Source organism: Phragmites australis, chromosome 1 (genome assembly GCF_958298935.1).
Source record: "Phragmites australis chromosome 1, lpPhrAust1.1, whole genome shotgun sequence".
Lineage (NCBI taxonomy): Eukaryota > Viridiplantae > Streptophyta > Magnoliopsida > Poales > Poaceae > Phragmites > Phragmites australis.
Window position 1 is genome coordinate 32,938,071 of NC_084921.1, and position 18,420 is coordinate 32,956,490.

Sequence of the window (18,420 nt, forward strand, 5' to 3'; positions counted from 1 at the left end):
CGACGATGCGAGACCTCCTCCTTAGCCTGTAAAAAGTTAGGGGTTTTGTTTTTTTGAAAGTTGTAATTATGGAAGTGATTCCCTTCTGAATGGTTCCTCTCAGTATAATAGAAGCCATCCTTAGAATCAAACTCCGTTTTGTGCTTGTTCTTCCTTGATGTTGTTTGTACTGATGTCCCGGGAGGCACTGACCAGGCCGAGCACCGGCAGTCTACCCCCGAGAACTTAGGTTGCCCCGGCCACTTGCGCTCGAGAAGCAGGACCACCTAAGCATCTAGCCCCTGAGCCCGCGCGTAGGATCCCTTACTCGGGGCGCGCAGCCCCCGGGCGCTTGCGAGTAAGCGGCTGCTGAGTCAAATAAACACAAACAGACACAAATTTCTTTGCTCGGGAAACGAGTCCACTTGGCACGGTACACGCCACGACCAGTGAATGCTTTTCGCCTAGCGACCTCTCAAACAAATAGACCGGAGATGCGCGCTGGCGGAAACGTAACCAAGTGTCCCCCCGGTTCGGTGGTGTTCGGGGTAGGACTGACCAGGCCGAGCACCGATAGCCCGCCCCCGGGGTCAAGGTGGTCCCGACCACTCATGTTCGAGCAGTAGAACCACCCGAGAACCCCAGAGGCTCGGTAGTACTCGCGGTACTGCCATGCCAGCCGGGCACCACAGCCCACCATAAAGGACCTAGGTCAGCCATTGCCGCCTGTGCGGTACACCGACTACTGTTTGTCTTTGTCGTTCCGGAAAAGCGAACACGGGGGCGGGGTGTTGCGCGCTAGGAGATTGCCTCGCCGAATAGATTAGCATACGAGGGTCCTGAGGATAACTCGGGAACAATAGTTTATTACGTATGTATGAACAGAAATTCACATGACTTTAGTGCCTCACCGAGTCGGTGTCAGCCTTCCGGCCGACCAGGCCAGGAAAGGGTAGATACCCCGAGCTCGGGGCGCCTGGGAACATGGATTCCCTTTCTCAGAGCACTTTAGCCCCCAGGTTGTCCTTTTAGCACCCAAGCACTGCAAACCCGGCAATGGAACTAGGGGCTAGGCGGTCCCGACCACTCATGTCCGAGCGGTAGGATTATCCGAGGACCCCAGAGGCTCGGCAGCGCCCTGGGCACTGAGGCCCTTGTGCTCGGGCTGCTTGGTTCTCGAGCATTTATCTGTAAGCTTAAAATAGACAAAGATTCTTTGCTTGGTGCGCTCTGTCGGTGCGGTACTCATTATAGCTTGCTCTCGTTTTTGACCCATGACCTCTCGAATAGATAAACGACCAAGAGGTCCCATGGTTCGGTGGTGTTCGGGCCGGGACTAACCAGGCCGAGCACCGACAACCCGCCCTCGGGGACTAGGCGGTCCCGACCACTCATGTTCGAGCGATAGGATTACCCGAGAACCCTAGAGGCTCGGTAGTGCTTGGGGTATTGCCATAGCAGCCGGGCACCACAGTCTACCACAACAGACTTAGGTCAGCGATCGCTGCCTGTGCCGCATACCGACCGGCATCCGTTTTTATCAGCGGGAAAATGAGAGAGAGCGTGTTTTTCTCGCACGAGTCGAGCATCTCACCAAGCAGATTAATGTATGGATTCCAGAAGAAAACTTGGAATAAGAGCAACATGGGTGTATATTAATGATTCATACAGAAGTGATGAATATAAATAGTAAGTGCTAACTTACGTGGTTGGTAACAACCCCCGGCCAATTCGGGCAGGGGGAAGGCCCCTGGCCTGGTTGGCCCGAGCACAAACACGCTCACCTATGGATAAAATTTGCGTAGATGCTTGATGTTCCACGCATTCGGGAGAGGCTGCTCGTCCTCTGTGGCCAGTCGAAATGAACCTTGCCATGGGGCACTGGTCACGACGAAGGGGCCTTCCCACATGGGGAGAGCTTATTCTTTCTTTCGCGCATATGAGCTTGTCGGAGAACCAAATCCCCAACCTCGAGTGACCGGTCCTGGATACGGTGCTGATGGTAGTGCCTTAGGCTCTGCTGATATCGGGCGGCTCGGACGGCGGCTCATCGCCGACGCTCCTCCAAGTACTCGACATCGTCGCGCCTTCGTTGTTCCTGTTCACCCTCTGAGTATGCATTCACCCGAGGCGAGCCGAGCGTAAGCTCTATGGGGAGGACAGCCTTAGCACCGTAGACGAGGAAGAAAGGCGTCTCCCCGGTGCCCCGGCTTGGCGTGGTCCGGTTGGCCCATAACACAGCGGGTAGCTCATCGATCCACCCTTTCCCATGTTTTGCGAGCATGTCGTAGGTCCGGGTTTTGAGCCCCTTCAGTATCTTGGCATTTGTGCGTCGACTTGCCTGTTGCTACGGGAATGAGCAACAGAGGCAAAGCAAAGCTTGATCCCGAGGTCCTTGCAGTATTCCCCGAACATGGCACTTGTGAACTGGGTGCCACTGTCGGTGATGATCCTGTTCGGGACGCCGAAGCAACTTGTGATACCACGGATGACTTGGATCGCCGTGTTCTTGGTGACCTTGATGACTGGGACCGCCTCCGGCCACTTGGAGAATTTGTCGATGGAGACGTACAGGTACTCATAGCCCCCAGACCGCGACGGACCAAAACAGGGGGATGGTATGAAGAGCCTGAGCTAGCTGGTGAATCTACTTTGCGTGGAACTGGCACGCCCTGCAACGCTGAACCAGCTCGGAAGCGTCCAGGAGGGCTATTGGCCAATAGAAACCTTGCCGGAAGGCCTTCCCGACCAGCGTGCGGAACGATGCATGGCCACTGCACTCGCCCTCGTGGATCTCAGTGAGGAGCTCACTGTCTTCTGCCCGGGTGATGCATTTCAGGAGGACACCGTCCGTGCCGCGCCGGTAGAGATCCCCATCTACAATGGCATAGCGTTTGGACAACCGTGCAATCCTCTCTGCAGAGACATCATCCTCGGGAATGATGTTTTCTTTCAAGTACCCTCAGATCTCATCGATCCACGAGGATTCTTGAGGACTACCGGCAAGCGCAACGCGCTCGCAGGGCAGTGGCACCTTGACGGGACCTCCCACTGAAGGTGCGGTCTGGGTCCCCCCAACTGAGTTCGAGGGTTCCCCATCATCCTGGTCGGCAAACAGGACAGATGGCCGTGTGAGTCTTTCTTCAAAGGTTCTGGCCAGGACAAGCACCTGGGCGGAGGCTAGGCAGGAGAGGTCATCGGCCACGGTGTTGTCGCGGTGAGGTATATGCCGCAGCTCCAGGCCGTTGAAGTGCCGCTCCAGCCTCCTGACTTTGCCACGTACGACGCCATCTGCGGGTCTGCGCTCTGGTATACCTTGGATACTTGGTTGACCACCAGTTGGGAGTCACCTTTGACGAGCAACCGCCTGATCCCGAGACCCACCGCTGCTCGGAGTCCAGCGATGAGGCCCTCGTATTCCGCCATATTGTTTGTTGCTCGAAAATACAGCTGCACGACATACTGGATTACTTCACCTGTCGGAGAGGCGAGCACCACTCCAGCCCCCACGCCTTTCAGCGTGAGGGAGCCATCAAAGTGCATGACCCAGTACCCGGGGCCGTCTTGCCCGGGATACACGGACAGCTCCTCATTGTTGATCTCTAGGACCGGCGTCCACTCCGCCACGAAGTCGGACAAAGCCTGGCTTTTGATCATGTGGCGGCTGATAAAGTGTAGATCGAATTCCGCGAGCTTGACCGCCCACTTGACGATACGCCCGGTACCCTCTCGGTTTCGCAGGATCGGCCCAGTGGGTATGTGGTCACCACCGAGATCATGTGCGCCAGGAAGTAGTGGTGCAGCTTCTTGGAAGCGATAAGCACTGCGTAGAGCATCTTCTGTGCTTGGGAGTATCTTGTTTTGGCATCTCGGAGGACTTCACTGACGAAATACACCGGTCGCTGTATTCGGCGGGCCCCGACTGCGACCTCGCCCGAGGCCTTGTCACAGCCCCCGAGCTCAACACAGTGTTCGGGGCCTGCTGAGGTCCCGGGCTCGACTCCCTGGTTGGGAGTGGTCCCGAGTCCTGGACGCTGCTCGGGGGCGACCGGGAGCTCGGACCCAGCACCTTGCCCCGAGCACTCATCACGCTCCACCACCAGCACCATGCTCACAACGTGAGAAGTGGCCGAGACGTAGAGCAATAAAGGTTTGCCCTCGCCGGGGGCCACCAGTACGGGCGGTGAGGTGAGATACTTCTTCAAGTCTTGGTCCACCTGACTGAAGGTGATCGGGGTCTCCGACCACTTGAGGGGCCTTATGGCCCCCGTGCTCGGGGTTGCCGAGCACACCTCACGCCGCATCATTTTGACGCAGCGGCGAGAGCAGGGCGTGTACGTGCCCCCATCGATGAAGGTGACAGTGTGCTCGGGCTCTTGAAACCCGAGCTCTTCGTTTTCGGGGGCAGCTTTGTCGTCGCCACCCATGCGGCGCTCCTCGAGCTCCTTCCGGCGCCGCTCCGTGAGAACCTTCACCGACTAGCACTCGGTGTGGTCATGCCAGTCGGTTTGGTGAATTTTCCACCATTTCTCCGCCTGGGGCCTCGCGGGAGCGGGCTTTTTCTTGAGAGCCGCTCAGCGTGCTGGCCTGCGTGCGGCGCCTTCCGCCGGTAGGACAGGAGCAGCGTCGCGCTTCTTCCTCCTTTTCTTTTCCCACTTATCAGAGCGGGAAGGACCTGCTTTGTTGGCTACAGGTTGCTCGGGGCGCGAAACATGTCACGTCCGAGCTTCCTCCACCTTGGCGCACTTGTCGGCCAGCACGAAAAGCTCCGCGGTGGTCTCAACCTCGTGCGTGCCTAGCTTCTCGAGCATCCGCTCGTCGCGGACGCCCTGCCGGAAGGCGACGATGATGGCGTAGGATGGTATTGCGGACCTGGCTGAAATGCTGTATGAACCGCCTCAGCGTCTCTCCCTCCCGCTGCTTGATAGCATGGAGGTCGCATTCCAGGCCGGGGCGCGCGAAAGTGCCTTGAAAGTTTGCCACAAACTGGTGGCACAGATCATCCCAGGAGCAAATAGAGTATGGGGGTAAGTTCATAAGCCAAGAGCGGGCAGAGCCCCTTAGGGCCACGTGAAAGTTGTTGGCCATCACCTTTTCGTTCCCGCCCACCGCTTGGACGGCGGTGGTGTAGATCTGGAGGAACTCAACGGGGTCGATGGACCCATCGTACTTCTCCGGTAGTTCGGGCTAGAACTTGGTGGGCCAGTTGACCCGGCGGAGCTCGCCGGTGAACGCTCGGCAGCCCATGCCGTATCCCTCGGTGCCAGCTATGCCCTTGGGGGGTGAACGCCAGCGCGCCAGGGAACCCCGGCGGTCGCGGGCCGGCATAGAGGAAGATTGGTCCTCCGCCTCGGCCTCGCGCCGGGACTCCCGGCGGCGCTCGAGGGTGATGCGCGCATCCTTGACGACCCTCTGCTTATTGAGGTGCAAGCGGAGGTCTTGAGCTCCCGTCGTGACCGGGGGGAGGGGGCGGCACTTCGTTTGGAGCCCCCCCCCCCCCCGGGTAGTTCTGCCACCACCTGAAGATGCTTCGGCTTTTGTTGCACCGTGGAAGGAGGTGGCACGGGAACTCTAGGCAAGCACCTACCGATGAGCCGTGCCCACCAAGTCGACCACTTCCCATAGCCAACGGCCCTCTGGTGTTACTCCCGCTGCCTGGACACACAGGTGCCTACGGAGTGCTTGCGCCGCAAGCAAGGCACTCCCAGGGCTGGCGTCACCAAAGTTGAGTTTACGCCGTAACGGCGCGCGGCGTTGTCCGGATGCCGACCTTGCGGCAAGGACGATTGCTGCTTGCTGCGGGTTTGGCGGCCCGCCCGCGGCGGTTGCGGCCCTACTGGGCCCAGCGCTATTGTCCCCGATGTAGGGAGGCACTGTATCGACCGACTGCAGACACTGCTGACGGCCAGCAAGAGCTGGAGCCCCCTGGGCCACGTTTTCCATTTCCTCTCTCGAATTCGAGTCAGTGCACTGAAGACGATGTCCGCCCACCATTTTTTCTGCAAAAAGCAAGGTAGATTCAAGGATGCAACCCCCTACCTTGCGCGCCAGCTGTCAGTGGAAGAACACCGCAAGCGGGGATCTTGAGGGACCCCCTTTGAGATTCGGCCAGGGGGCTGGTCCTGGATCTACCTCGTATGTGGGGTTAATGCGTGTATATGGGACTTAGGCAGGACGAATGATCGTCGGCTAGTGGGAGTAAATGCACCAAGGATTTAGATAGGTTTAGGCCGCACGGAGGCGTAATACCCTACTCCTATGTGTCTAATGTGTTATTAATACTCTTGGAATGTCTTTATCTGGATCTCTAGCTCTATGCGTTACAAGGTGCTACTGTTCTACCGGCTGTGTGAAGTCTTGAGCTTCTTGTTGTCTTGTTTTTCTTGTTGGCTTGTTGGCTTGAACTTCAAGTCTCTGGTTTCTTGAGCCTCTCCTTTCTACGGGGAACTCTGGGTACTCGGGGACCAACTATTCTTGGCCCCGAGCAGCCCCTCTCGAACCTGGCCCTTCTCGGGTCCTCAGGGAACTCTGGGTACTCGGGGACCAATTGTTCTTGGCCCCGAGCAGCCCCTCCCGAACTTGGCTCTTCTTGGATCCTCGGGGAACTCTGGGTACTCGGGGACCAACTGTTCTTGGCCCCGAGCAGCCCCTCCTGGACTTGGCTCTTCTCAGGTCCTCAGGGAACTCTGGGTACTCGGGGACCAACTGTTCTTGGCCCCGAGCAGTCCCTCCCGGACTTGGCTCTTCTCGGGTCCTCGGGAAACTTTTGGTACTCAGTGACCAACTGTTCTTGGCCCCGAGTACTCCCTCCCGGACCTGGCTTTTCTCGGACCCTCGGGGAGATGGTCCCCGAGAGAGGGTGTCATGTGACACTGCGCTGTCCTGGCCTCAGGACTTAGAAACCTCCGGTTCCCATATCACCGACAATCACATACATATCTTCTTATCTTGATTTTGTGCTTAATATTATCGTGTCTAATATTTGTGTTTTTTTTATAACGTATGAACACTTAGCTAGTGGAGCTCACACGACCAGTTGGTTGGAAGGAAATCATTTTCTGATTCTCTCCAGCGGAACTTTACCCTAAAAATGTGACACACTGCTGAGAAACATGCACACTCTGCTCATGTTTGGATCTGAGGCAGGTCCAACTGAACTTGATACTGGTTTTGTCACAGATGTTTGCTCAGTTCAGAGATTGGTTAATGTGCAGGCGACAAGTGTCTTCCTGCTCCTGATCAAACGGACACAAGAACCCAGCAGCAGCAGGCCAACAAGGCAACAACAACAGGCTTTGGATCGTTTGTTCTGAAATGGAACACTATTATTCTTTCATCAATGTCAATACATGTATACTGTAACGTGGTGATAATAGTAGAAAGTATAAACACACGGCAAAACCTGTCTTATTGCAAGCAAATTCCGGAAGCAGCAATTCATCACAACAAAATACAACGAATTCCCTACTATGGAGAACACTATGGAACAGACGCATTCTCTATGCAAGCTTCAGCAACTCCTCGTCGAACACGGCAGAGTGCTGCTGCTCCACGCACTGCAGCACCAGCCGGATGCCCTGCTTCGGCTTGGGCGGCTTCAGGTAGACGACAGAGGGCACGATGTTCACATCGTCGTTCAGGGTGAACACGTAGCTCGGCTCGCCGAACCCGTAGTCCACCTCATTGAACCCGACATGGCTCCAGTCGGTGACGACGAGCGTGCCATAGTCCAGCGACACGTTGTAGTGGTTCTCCTTGGCACCGCCACTCATCCAGTCAAGGAACCTTGTCGATAGCGCTTCCTTGGCGTCCCTGATTGCTGTCACAATCTCTACAACTGATGCATCCTTCACCTCCTGGCTGGTCTTGGTGAGACCCCCAGGGTACACGCAGTTCCCATAGTAGCCTTCCACGGAAGGCAGCACATTGCTCAGCAGGTGGCGTGTGCTGGCTGCGAAGCCCAGGCGAACCTCCGCATCTGGGGCAAAGTCAATTGCCAAGGCACGGCATTTGAAGATTATGGCGGTGACCACATCAAAGGTGGAGCACTTCTGGTTGGTCTCACTTGCAACCTGGTCCTTGACGCGCTTGATGCTGTCCAGAGAGATCTCAACCACTGACTTCTCAAAGTTGAACGCGGTGAATGATGGTGGCGGGCCGAGGGGTGGCTTAGGTGGGTTGGGGATGGCGTCCCGAGCCCAGATTGGCTTGTTCGATGGCTCAGGGATCCCCCTCGCCATTTCACCAACTGCTTTCAGAAATTGGGCTGCGCCCTGCCCATCAAATACCAAGTGACTGAAGCAAATGCCCACAGCAAATCCACCGCATGTGAACATTGTAATCTGAACATAGAGAAAAAGAAGAACAGTGAATCCTTCACGTCACTAGCATTTAAATTCAGTAACTAGTAGTCATAACAGAGGTTGTGCAACAAATTCGTAACTTAGATTATGAGACTGTCAAGAAGGTTTAGGGCTGAAACTAAGAATGCATGGCCTGGTAAAAAATAATAATAATGCATATGTACAAAAATATGGCATTGACTTGTACCAGTCTCATCTCCAACATGGGCAATTCACACTCGATTTACAACAATAGTTCAAAGAAATTCAACCTGTCTAAAAGTATGCACCGTAAGCTCCACAGAACAACACATAGTGCCCCTCCAGCGGGGTATGCTTCCATGCCAACTGAATATTATATAATCCTAGATACTCGGATCTTCATCCAATTTAGATACCCAAAGTCAGTTCTTGCTCTAATGTTAAAAAGGACTACTATTTGTCAGTTTGTAAAGCGGATTGGTACCAAGAATCTGCGATGAAAGCTAGAAATAAGGCCCGATGCGCTATAAGTCAACAAGGTAGGCAGCAAGAATAGTAGAATACCAATCACTACTTGGCCAGACTGATCCTTCATCCTTGGAATAATCGTCCTGCCTAATTCTGGTGAAATAGACTAAAGCATTCCCTACCAGGCTACCTGCATTGAACAGAGGCATTCCAATGTTTTCTGAGATTATCTCGGTCGACAACTACTAGCTTAGATCACTAGATCAGCTCAAAAAATTCATGGCCTCGAGCCAATCAGTCCCTCAAGGTAAGCAGTTCATTTTAAGGCCGTCCTGCCTGCCACATTGTGCTTCTCACCTGTACGGCTGTAAGCCATTGCCGCTGCCAGATTTCCTGGTCAACGTTAGTCGTTACCATCCTCTCCCCACAGATCCACACACTCTAGCACTAAACCCCACTCAGATCCAAGACGAAATCGCGCCCAAAATCTAGCTTAAATGATCGAAAGAAGCTACAGAGGCAGGAGATAGAATCTGACCTGCGCGAGGAGCACGGTGTCCTCGACGCGCACCCCGGGCGGCGGGCGCGGGAGCAGCTCCTCCTTGGGGATGCACAGCGGGCGCTCCAGGAAGCGCGCCTCCTCGAGCGTGCAGCTGGCCTCGGCCTCCACGAACCACACCCCTTCGCCCGTGCACTCGATCTCGGGCTCCCCCAGGACGGGCTCCGCGATGCGGCCCGCGACGGGGTAGTACGGCACGAGCGACTTCGCGAGGCCCTCGCGCATGGCGGCGACTGCCGAGGCGCTCTGCAGGTCCTCCTTCCCGGGCGCGGGAAAGACCTGGATGAAATCGACGGAGACGCGGACGGCGGCGGTCTTGTCGATGGAGGAGAGCGGGAGGGAGCCGCCCGGGGTCAGCTCCGCCGGAGGGACCAGAGACGGCAGTGACCTGGTGACGGTGGGCGCGGCGCCGGCCATTGGCGAGGCGGTGGACGAGGTGAGGTGGTGGTGGATCGCCGGAGGAGGGTGCGTGTGTCGCGGGAGGAAGCGACTAGAATGGTTTGGTGCGAGGGTGGTGTCCTCGTCACTTACTCTTTTTTTTCCCGTTCGAGCGGAGGTTGAGCCTTGCCTTGATGTGGAGGTAGGTAGCTGACAAGTGGCAACAACCTTTTTGTTTTTATATTTTTTTACACTAGATTTTGCAAACATATGTGTTTATTTTGAAAAATAGCACAAGTATGCCTGGTACATGTCGTCTGTTCATAGGGCGACATGTAGTTATATTTATTTAATTTATAAATAAAATTAGAAATGATTATGAAATAGAAAATTCAAAAAAATTATAGTTATTTTGAATCTATTTCAATCGAATATTGAGTAATCATATCCTCCAATTCATTACATTTGAGATATTTTAAAAAGTGGATTAATCGGACGAAAAGAGTAGAAGCTGACAATTTTATTTGCAAAGGTAAACATCTACGATTAGTATAAAGTTCGCGCTATATGGTTTTAAATATTATAATACTGAGGATAAAACATAGATTCTACTGCGTAGAGTGAAGATATTTCTCAATTCTCTCACATGCTGCATCACACTATTCTTTCTAATGGTATAGGAGAGCTTTACGCTTCTCAAAGTAGTTCCTCATATCTCTTAAGTTCGGTCTCCTGCTTCCTTAAAATATCTTTCCAGAGCGTGTTCCTCCTCTGGCCTTTGAAGATCCTCAAACTTCTGTTTGAATAAAAAAAGCTTTTATTGAGTCATTTAAGTTAAAGAAGAATTCCTGAATTCAAAATGGCAAGTTCCTTTTCACCCAGAAAAAAGAACCACTTGCATCGAGAATCATCCTACTGGAGAACATTCTTGCTTTGTCTTTCCCTTATCTTGATGCATTCCTATTCTCGTCGCTGACATAACTGTTGCCACTCTCGACATGTTTCTTGCCTCTGGCATGCTTCCACCATCCTAATATCGTACTCCTGTTTAGTTTCGACTTCTAAACAAGGTTGAGGTTGATAAACGTGGTGTTAGGAGTGTAGTTCACATTATAGAATTGGCAGGTGTGAAAGAGTGGAAAAGAGGAATTGTAAGAACCGTCCAAATCACACAGCTTAATCGACAGTGTTGGCTGTCTATAAAGACAAGAGCTAGCACACACCCGTCATTTGATGTGTCAAGTGCTAATACTCATCTAAAAACATCCATCGCAACCACTATTTGATTCAAACGAGAGCAATTTTGGTAGTCCCGATATATGCTCAACAAAACTCAAGATCACAACAGATACCGTTTACAACATAGTTTTATCACAAGATATGAATGAAGTGCAAAGATTTAATATTACATACCTTGGCAATACTACCAGTTTTTACTTACTATTAGAGTTTTCATACGCGCTAGAAAGTATTAACAAACAAAAGATCAGTGGCGCCATTGCCCAAAAGGTCCCACCGAGATTAGCTCGATTAGACATCTTCTACTCCTACCCATCACCGACATCGGCATGATAGAAATATCCATACACTAGTTCATCTTTACCTAGAACAACTTAAGGTAGCACCCTGAGTACAAATATACTTGCAAGACTTACATAATATGGGTATATACTATTCTCAACTCTAAGGACAATACATTTAATCAAATATCAAGGAATAGGCATAAGGTTAAGTTCAGCGAAAAGCATTTTAATCAATATAATGATATGAACAACTAATATTGATCGACAACAATTAAAACCATCAAGAATGTAAACTTGCTCGACTCAACTAAGCATAAACAGATGCTTCTCCTAAAAGCCCACATATTTTCCATCCCACGAACTGAATGAAATTCTACAATTGATGTCCAATAGACATTAAGCATACTCATGACTGAGAGCGTGGCTATTCGAATAGTTCTTACACCCTGCAGGAGAGTAGTTCTTTACCCACACGACATGAGACCATCCTCTTAGCACTCGTGATAACCTTTTCTAATTAAGCCCCAACCAATTGAGACATGCGTCTCTCAGTGCGGAGGTCACTTCCAGAGCAATATAGGTGCCTCTACAAGATCACCCATTCACACCAGGTAGATGTTCAAGACAAAAGGTATTCGACTCATCCTTACCATATTTGGATATGTGAAAAGTACAAAAAGTGCTTAAGCCAATGACACTAATGATCGGTGCTTAATCGACTCAAACGGGCCTATGGCATTCAGGACTCCTTTCCTGAACTACCCCTATCACCCGCTCAAATCTCATCTCACCTCATCATAACAAATTTTCAATCTTGTGAAACAATAATTGAGGACCCTATAGCTTGCAAACGATAGACGAACCGTCGCTCGATTTCTATCGATAACATATGCATTGCTAAGCACTTTAGATAAATTTTAAGTTAGATATTAACATGATCATCCCCATGTTACCAAGATTGAGATCAACAATAACAAGATAAGGATAGATGTAACCAGATAGGTTCTACCCGATTGCCGATATCGACTAGCTAAACATACATATACGACATATAGCAATATCTAACAGATTGACGAATAATTTACCAAAATATAGGAGAAATATGATAGATGCTTGTCTGGTGCTTCCTGTTCTTCACTCACGCACTGGTTCGTCTTCATGTTCAAGTACATGACTCTCCAAAATGTTATTTTCTAAATAAAGGAACGATGTATCACAAATGAGTATCATGACATGCGATGAAGGATGCTCTACAATGCATGACAATAGTGGAGATGCAATGCATCATGTCATGAGTTTATAGCATCAATGATTTCTTAATTTGGCTCCTTCACAAAGCATCACTTCTCATTAACTTAACAATTTATGTTTACCTTCAATTGTATTAATTACTTCCTCAAAGCTTCAATTATGATGCTAATGACGCTCATGAATACTTAATGACATATTTAAGAATTTTGGGATGTGACAGGAACACACCTTAAAATCGGGGTCAATTCCACAACACATGAAGAGCCTCCTACCAAAGGTCTTCACATCAAAGGACGTCGATATCCGGGTTTGGTTACCGCACAAGTACATCAGACGCTCATGCCATTGTGGCACTCGAGGATGTGGTTCCTCCAGGAATTCATGGCATTCTAGTCAAATATAGCATACCAATTTTTGACATTAGTGTATAATTAGTAAATAAATAAAGTAACATAAAAAGCAATGAAATGATTATGTTGGAGTATTCAAACTAGAATTAGAAGTAATTTTAAGGTACCCTTGAGTAAATAGAAAATTGAGTCTACTATATATTTCCCTCCATCATCAATTTTTCTATTTGGATGGGATGGTTGCTTGGAGTCCTCTGTCATGATGTTGGCGAAGGATTGAAACTGAAAAAAAGAACCGGATATAGGATACTAACATAGTAGAATAAGACATGCACAATATCTTATACATGTAACATAGTCACTACAATACTCCCTAAACCTTAAATGAGTCCCTGCTTCGAGACGATCCCCATATGCTCATACGGTCTCAGCACCCTATGGCCATGTAGTGAGAGGACCACAGGGCCACGTGAGAGCACCGGGCCACAGGGTGCGTGGAACCCTCCCTGATGACACGCTCTTGGTACTCTATCTTCAAACTCATCAAGCACTGCATGTAGTTTACAGAGAAAAACATGTTAGCACCAATTGCAAATGTGAACTTTATGAAGTACATAATCTATTCTTGACAGAGGTACCTGACTCTCTAGTAGGGGCACGAGATGAGGACCCATCGACATATGTGTAAGATGGCCTCGAGGAGCTAGCGTCGTAGTGCTCAGTGACATCTGTGTAAGATGTCCTAGAGGAACTACCATCGTAGTGCTAAACATACATCGAACGTGGGGATGGGGCAGCCCAAGCATGAACGTCACTGAGGGGTGAGGACTCATAGCAGTGGCCGTCATCGTTAAGGAGGGGTGAGGAGATCGAATAGGAAGTGTCTGAGCCAACCAAGCAGTAGGGGGTTGAGGAGCAACTTCTGCACTGGGGGTACAAGTGAACATCTTCATGATCTTGTGCGCCTCCTTGTAGATCTTGTAGAAGGCCCCACGTATCTCATGGGAAAGGACCTCTATCCCATGGTCTAGCCATTGGAAACTAGCAGCAGCCTCCACCTCTATCTGTTGTATGAGGTCCTTTTGTGAACAAATCTTATGTAGGTTAACACAAGTGCTTTGGAAGTTAAATTTAGGGTAGAACTACTGGTGTTGAAGAAACGTATTGCCCACGATCATGTCTGGTCCATGTGCACCGGTTACACATCTTGCATGTGCGATGCGTGAGTCGGCACCTCGGACGGTGTTGACTCGGATCCAAGTCCAAGTCATAAACTAGGACAGATAATCTATGAAAGCCTGATCAGAGTGGGGCCGGTCCTCTTGAACGACGTCCTCCAACGCGTCATCCTAGAGCTCTATCCAAGTGTTAATCCATGGGCCTCACATGTAGTCATCAAAATATCCTTATGCAACATCTTACAAGACAAGTTATTAAAAGTGGTATGGAACGTTAATGAAGATTGAAAACAATAAATCAAAAAAGTTATATGTGCATGTGATCAAGCACGATCCGGAGGGGTAGGAGGAACTGCTGGTATAGACCACATTGCCACATCACCCATTGACAAAATGAAAAAAATATTGGGCTTCCTAAGCGTACATGCCATTAGCAACAAAACTTGACGATAGATTGTTGTGATGCTTTTCTAGTTCAACAAATGTTGTCCACCACTATCGAGAACTCCTAATATTCAACCCACTTTTTCTTAAGGCATGCATAGGAATGGCAATGGGTCGGTTCAGGTATGGGTGGAGCAAAACCATACCTGACCAAAAACCTAGATCTAAACCCGAACCCACAATAGATTATGGGTGCAAATTAACACCGAACCCATGCCCGTCGGGTGCCTGATGAGTTTTGGGCGTCCGTCGGGTTTGGATCTGAAAAATGCAATAAAGACGATCTCCACAACAAATTTCTCTTAGCTCTCTATAAAATTCGAGACACCGATTGTAAATTTAAGAGAAATAATCACTACTACAAAACCGATCTTATATGACAACCCATCACTGTCGGTTACTAATGCACCGGTAGTAATGGGGCATTACTGCCGGTTCATAAGCCACATGGAAAAATCAACCATCATAGCTTGTGAACCGATAGCGATAAGGGTCATCACTGCCGGCTCAAATTTAAAACCGGTAGTGATGGTAGTATCAGACCCGAGTTTTTACTTCAATCTAATTAAATCTCAGATCCACTCGTCGATCCAGCTAGCAAAAAAATCTATCTCTACCACCCTGTACTCTCTCCCTCCCTTATCTCTAAGCTCGTAGCTTATCTCTCAGCTCAACCTTATCTCTTAGCTCAATCTCTCTCCTCTCAACCTTATCTCTCGTCTCTCTCAATCTCTCCTCTCTCTCCACGTAGCAGCTGTTGCACCAGGCCACCATCTCAGCTTCAATGTAGAGGCCACTGTGCCCGAGAGCTCCGGGCCTCGGGCGGCCTCGCCCCACCCGACGTCCCCTAGTTCTTGGGCGCCACCATGAACTTCAAGTTGGCCATCGACGCCTATGGCGGCAGCAGCGCCGCAAGGGGCACTGATGACGCCCTCAACGACAGAGGATACTAGTATTCTATCCGTATTGCAGCGCTTAGACTTCAATGTGCATTGGCTGTATGGTGAAGCATCAGGATCTAAGTATTAGGTGCCCATTTAGTGGTCAATTTCTGAGTATGTAATATGGTTGCGATTTATTGATTTGTTGTTGCTATCATGGCTGCATTTTTCTGATTTGTTGTTGCAGTCATTCGCTGCGTGAAGTGTTTTTATCCCCTTTTAGGATACGTGTTTGATGTGAATGTGAATGTGAATGTTTGATGCGCACTGAGTTCGATGATGTGAATGTTAGATCTTGCTGTGCACTCGTGGATGAAACCGGCGGTGGTGGTGGCGCAGTGGTGGTCGCTAGACGCATGGCGGCGAAGCGAGCGTAGGGGCTAGCTAGCGGATTTTTTTTTTTTGTTTTTGGAAAATGGCAATATTGCCGGTGGACTGCGGTCGGCAATGATAGCAATCGGACTATCACTGCACGTTGCGTACTGTCGGTTCCAAAACCGATAGTAAAAGTCAATTTGGAACTGATAATGAAGGGCTGTTTTGTAGTATTGAATCCATCAAATCGGAATGTGATGGGAAAACAGACAGACTCGAGAAGAATCAAATGAGTTACTGGTTGAAAACCAGGAGTAATGCCTATCTAATGCGAATAAATCAGTAACTAAGAAATTCTTTGATGTTTACCAGTTTACCTAATGGTCCTCATATAGCCACGGGCAAATATGGAAATTGGTGATTACAAAAGCTAAATTAACTCACCCAATGCCTGCAACCATATGTTATCTTGATTCATTTTGATTCAGTGGCACAAATATTGGCTTGACTTCACGAGGGCAGCAGCCAGCACGTGGATCAGCGTCTTGGCGAGTCCGATGCCAGCTTCTCACTCCACGCCATAGTCTTCTACACCAGTGCCTGCGTCGGATCAGTCACCTCGAGCACGGGTGTTGTGATGGGCGACGACAGCATGCTCGACGACTGAGGCAGAGATAGGGGCATCGACGGCTAGATGCATCTCGATGGGCGGCTGCAACATATGGGGATCGATTGGATCTTGACGTGTGCGTGGTTGGGTGGAGCAGAGTACATGAAACTAGAGCTAGATGAAGTCATGGACCACTAGACCCATGGAGGAGGACTGGTGGAGACGTGGAACTTGGTTTGGCTAGGTCAATTCTATTAGGCTGAGGCTTACTCTATTTCGGGCGGCCTGATGACACCCACGGTGAATTTAAGAACCAAGTCTAGTTCATATCTACTTTTGGTACTCGACCTATTAAACCCAAGGGTGCAATTTTGTACCTGAATCTATGCCCGTCGAACGCAAAACTCGTGGGTACCAAACCCACGGGCTCAATTGCTATCCCTAGGCATGTACCAACCACGGGTAATCCTCATTCACGTAGTTCATGTCATATTCCTTCATGCTGAATTTCACAACAGTGAATTGCCTCTGAAGAGATGTTGCTCATGAAACCACATCATCCTTGACAACCTATATGCTAGGGTACCTAGCCCCTGGCATACCTCGTTCTGACTATACTCATATCGCACATGATAACCTTCATTCACCAAAAGGTTTGCAAATTCAGGATTGTTCCAGTCCGTGAGGACAGGAACATCATTATCATTGTCCGATATGTCATCTCCAAGAGCTTCCTCGTCCTCCCAATCCTCAAGCTCCATCTATTCAATTTAACCAGAAATAAGTTTCCCCTCGTCTGCCTCATTCATTGGTTCCATCGGATCAATCGAGGACTGCTCGGCATCCAATTCTTTCACCTTGTGTACCACCATTCTATCATCCTCCTCCACATTACCTCCAACATGCAACTCCCCAACTCCCTCCGTGTAACTCTATTGAACAAGTAACATAGGTGTCCAACCTCTCTCAGTTACCCACTCTAGGTACCATCTCCAAACCAAGGTATCAGTTATCTAGAATACATCCCAATAAACACCTTCACTTTCATAGTCTACTGTAATGCTAATGATCACTCTTGTTGCTTGGGATCTATTCTGAAACCCTACATTAACCAATTGTGCAATACCACAAAAGTATTTTTCATTGGTCTAGCTATACCCTTATCCATTGAGTAAAACCCTGATAGATCTACCCCTTGTAAACTATAAACAACCTCTCATTCTCTATAAAAAAAATCTTAAAATACCACTTATCCGACATACCTGCCTACTATCATAAAAAATATAGTATTATTTCGACTTAGAATAATATATGTGCTAGATCTACAACAACATAATACTTAGATTTTTTAGAATAGTTATAAACCGGTTAGGTTAACCATTTGATCTAGTTTTAGACATAGGTTATGCATCAAATATAGGACTGATGGATTCCATCAGGATTTTGCCACTCTACTCTTCCTATGCTCTCTCCTCTCTCTCTGTGCTGACGAGAAATGAATGAAGTGAGCATAATACTGTACGAGGACAATGAGCAATAGCTTTTCTATGGGCCCAACGTGGCACCACGACCGTTGTTGCCCTTTTGAAGAGCAACATGTTACCTATCACCATATAGATGGGTGATAGGTTGATGGCATTGAGTCACTCAATCTGGGGCCACGACATCTCATGTTACCTTTTTGACAGGTGATATGAGTATAGTTGTACAATTTTTTAAAATAGATATATATATTTGGAAAATGCACTTTTAAAAAAAATCACAACTTCATTCGTTGGGCACTTGGGGCATTGCTACACTGTTTTGGTTTTACTTGAAGTGATTATCTGATTGGAAGCGGCCAACTTATGATGTTGCTGTTTGCAAGGCGGGAAGTTTTTCTCCGCTCATGCAAGAGCTAAAATGTTTGAGAAAATTGCATTCGTACCACCACGTTTACACCTCTTCTCGTTCTTTGGAAATGATCCGCGTACAACCATTTGAGTATAACTCAAGTATGATCATGTATTTAAATTAGCTGATTTATTTATAAGTTTATATTCAAATGATTCCCACTATATAAAAACTATTTTCAGAGACCGCCTCTGGAATTAAGAGAAC

At 49.2% G+C, this 18,420-nt stretch overlaps 1 protein-coding gene across 1 annotated transcript; it reads right to left on the reverse strand.

The window, feature by feature from the left end:
* Positions 1-7,373: 7,373 nt before the first annotated feature.
* On the reverse strand, positions 7,374-9,872 carry LOC133915802 (acyl transferase 9-like). The gene is made up of 2 exons (XM_062359126.1): positions 9,310-9,872; positions 7,374-8,321 (listed from the first exon to the last, which is right to left on the reverse strand). The coding sequence occupies exons 1-2, from the start codon at positions 9,745-9,747 to the stop codon at positions 7,479-7,481; spliced, it is 1,281 nt and encodes a 426-aa protein (XP_062215110.1). The 5' UTR covers positions 9,748-9,872; the 3' UTR covers positions 7,374-7,478.
* Between the last annotated feature and the right edge of the window lie 8,548 nt (positions 9,873-18,420).

Bases quoted from the DNA above. Each gene is read 5' to 3' on its own strand.
- LOC133915802 (XM_062359126.1), bottom strand. From the start codon at position 9,747: ATGGCCGGCGCCGCGCCCACCGTCACCAGGTCACTGCCGTCTCTGGTC. The intron at 8,322-9,309 runs GTCAGATTCTAT...CTCTATGTTCAG, and splicing joins ACACCGTGCTCCTCGCGCAG to ATTACAATGTTCACATGCGG.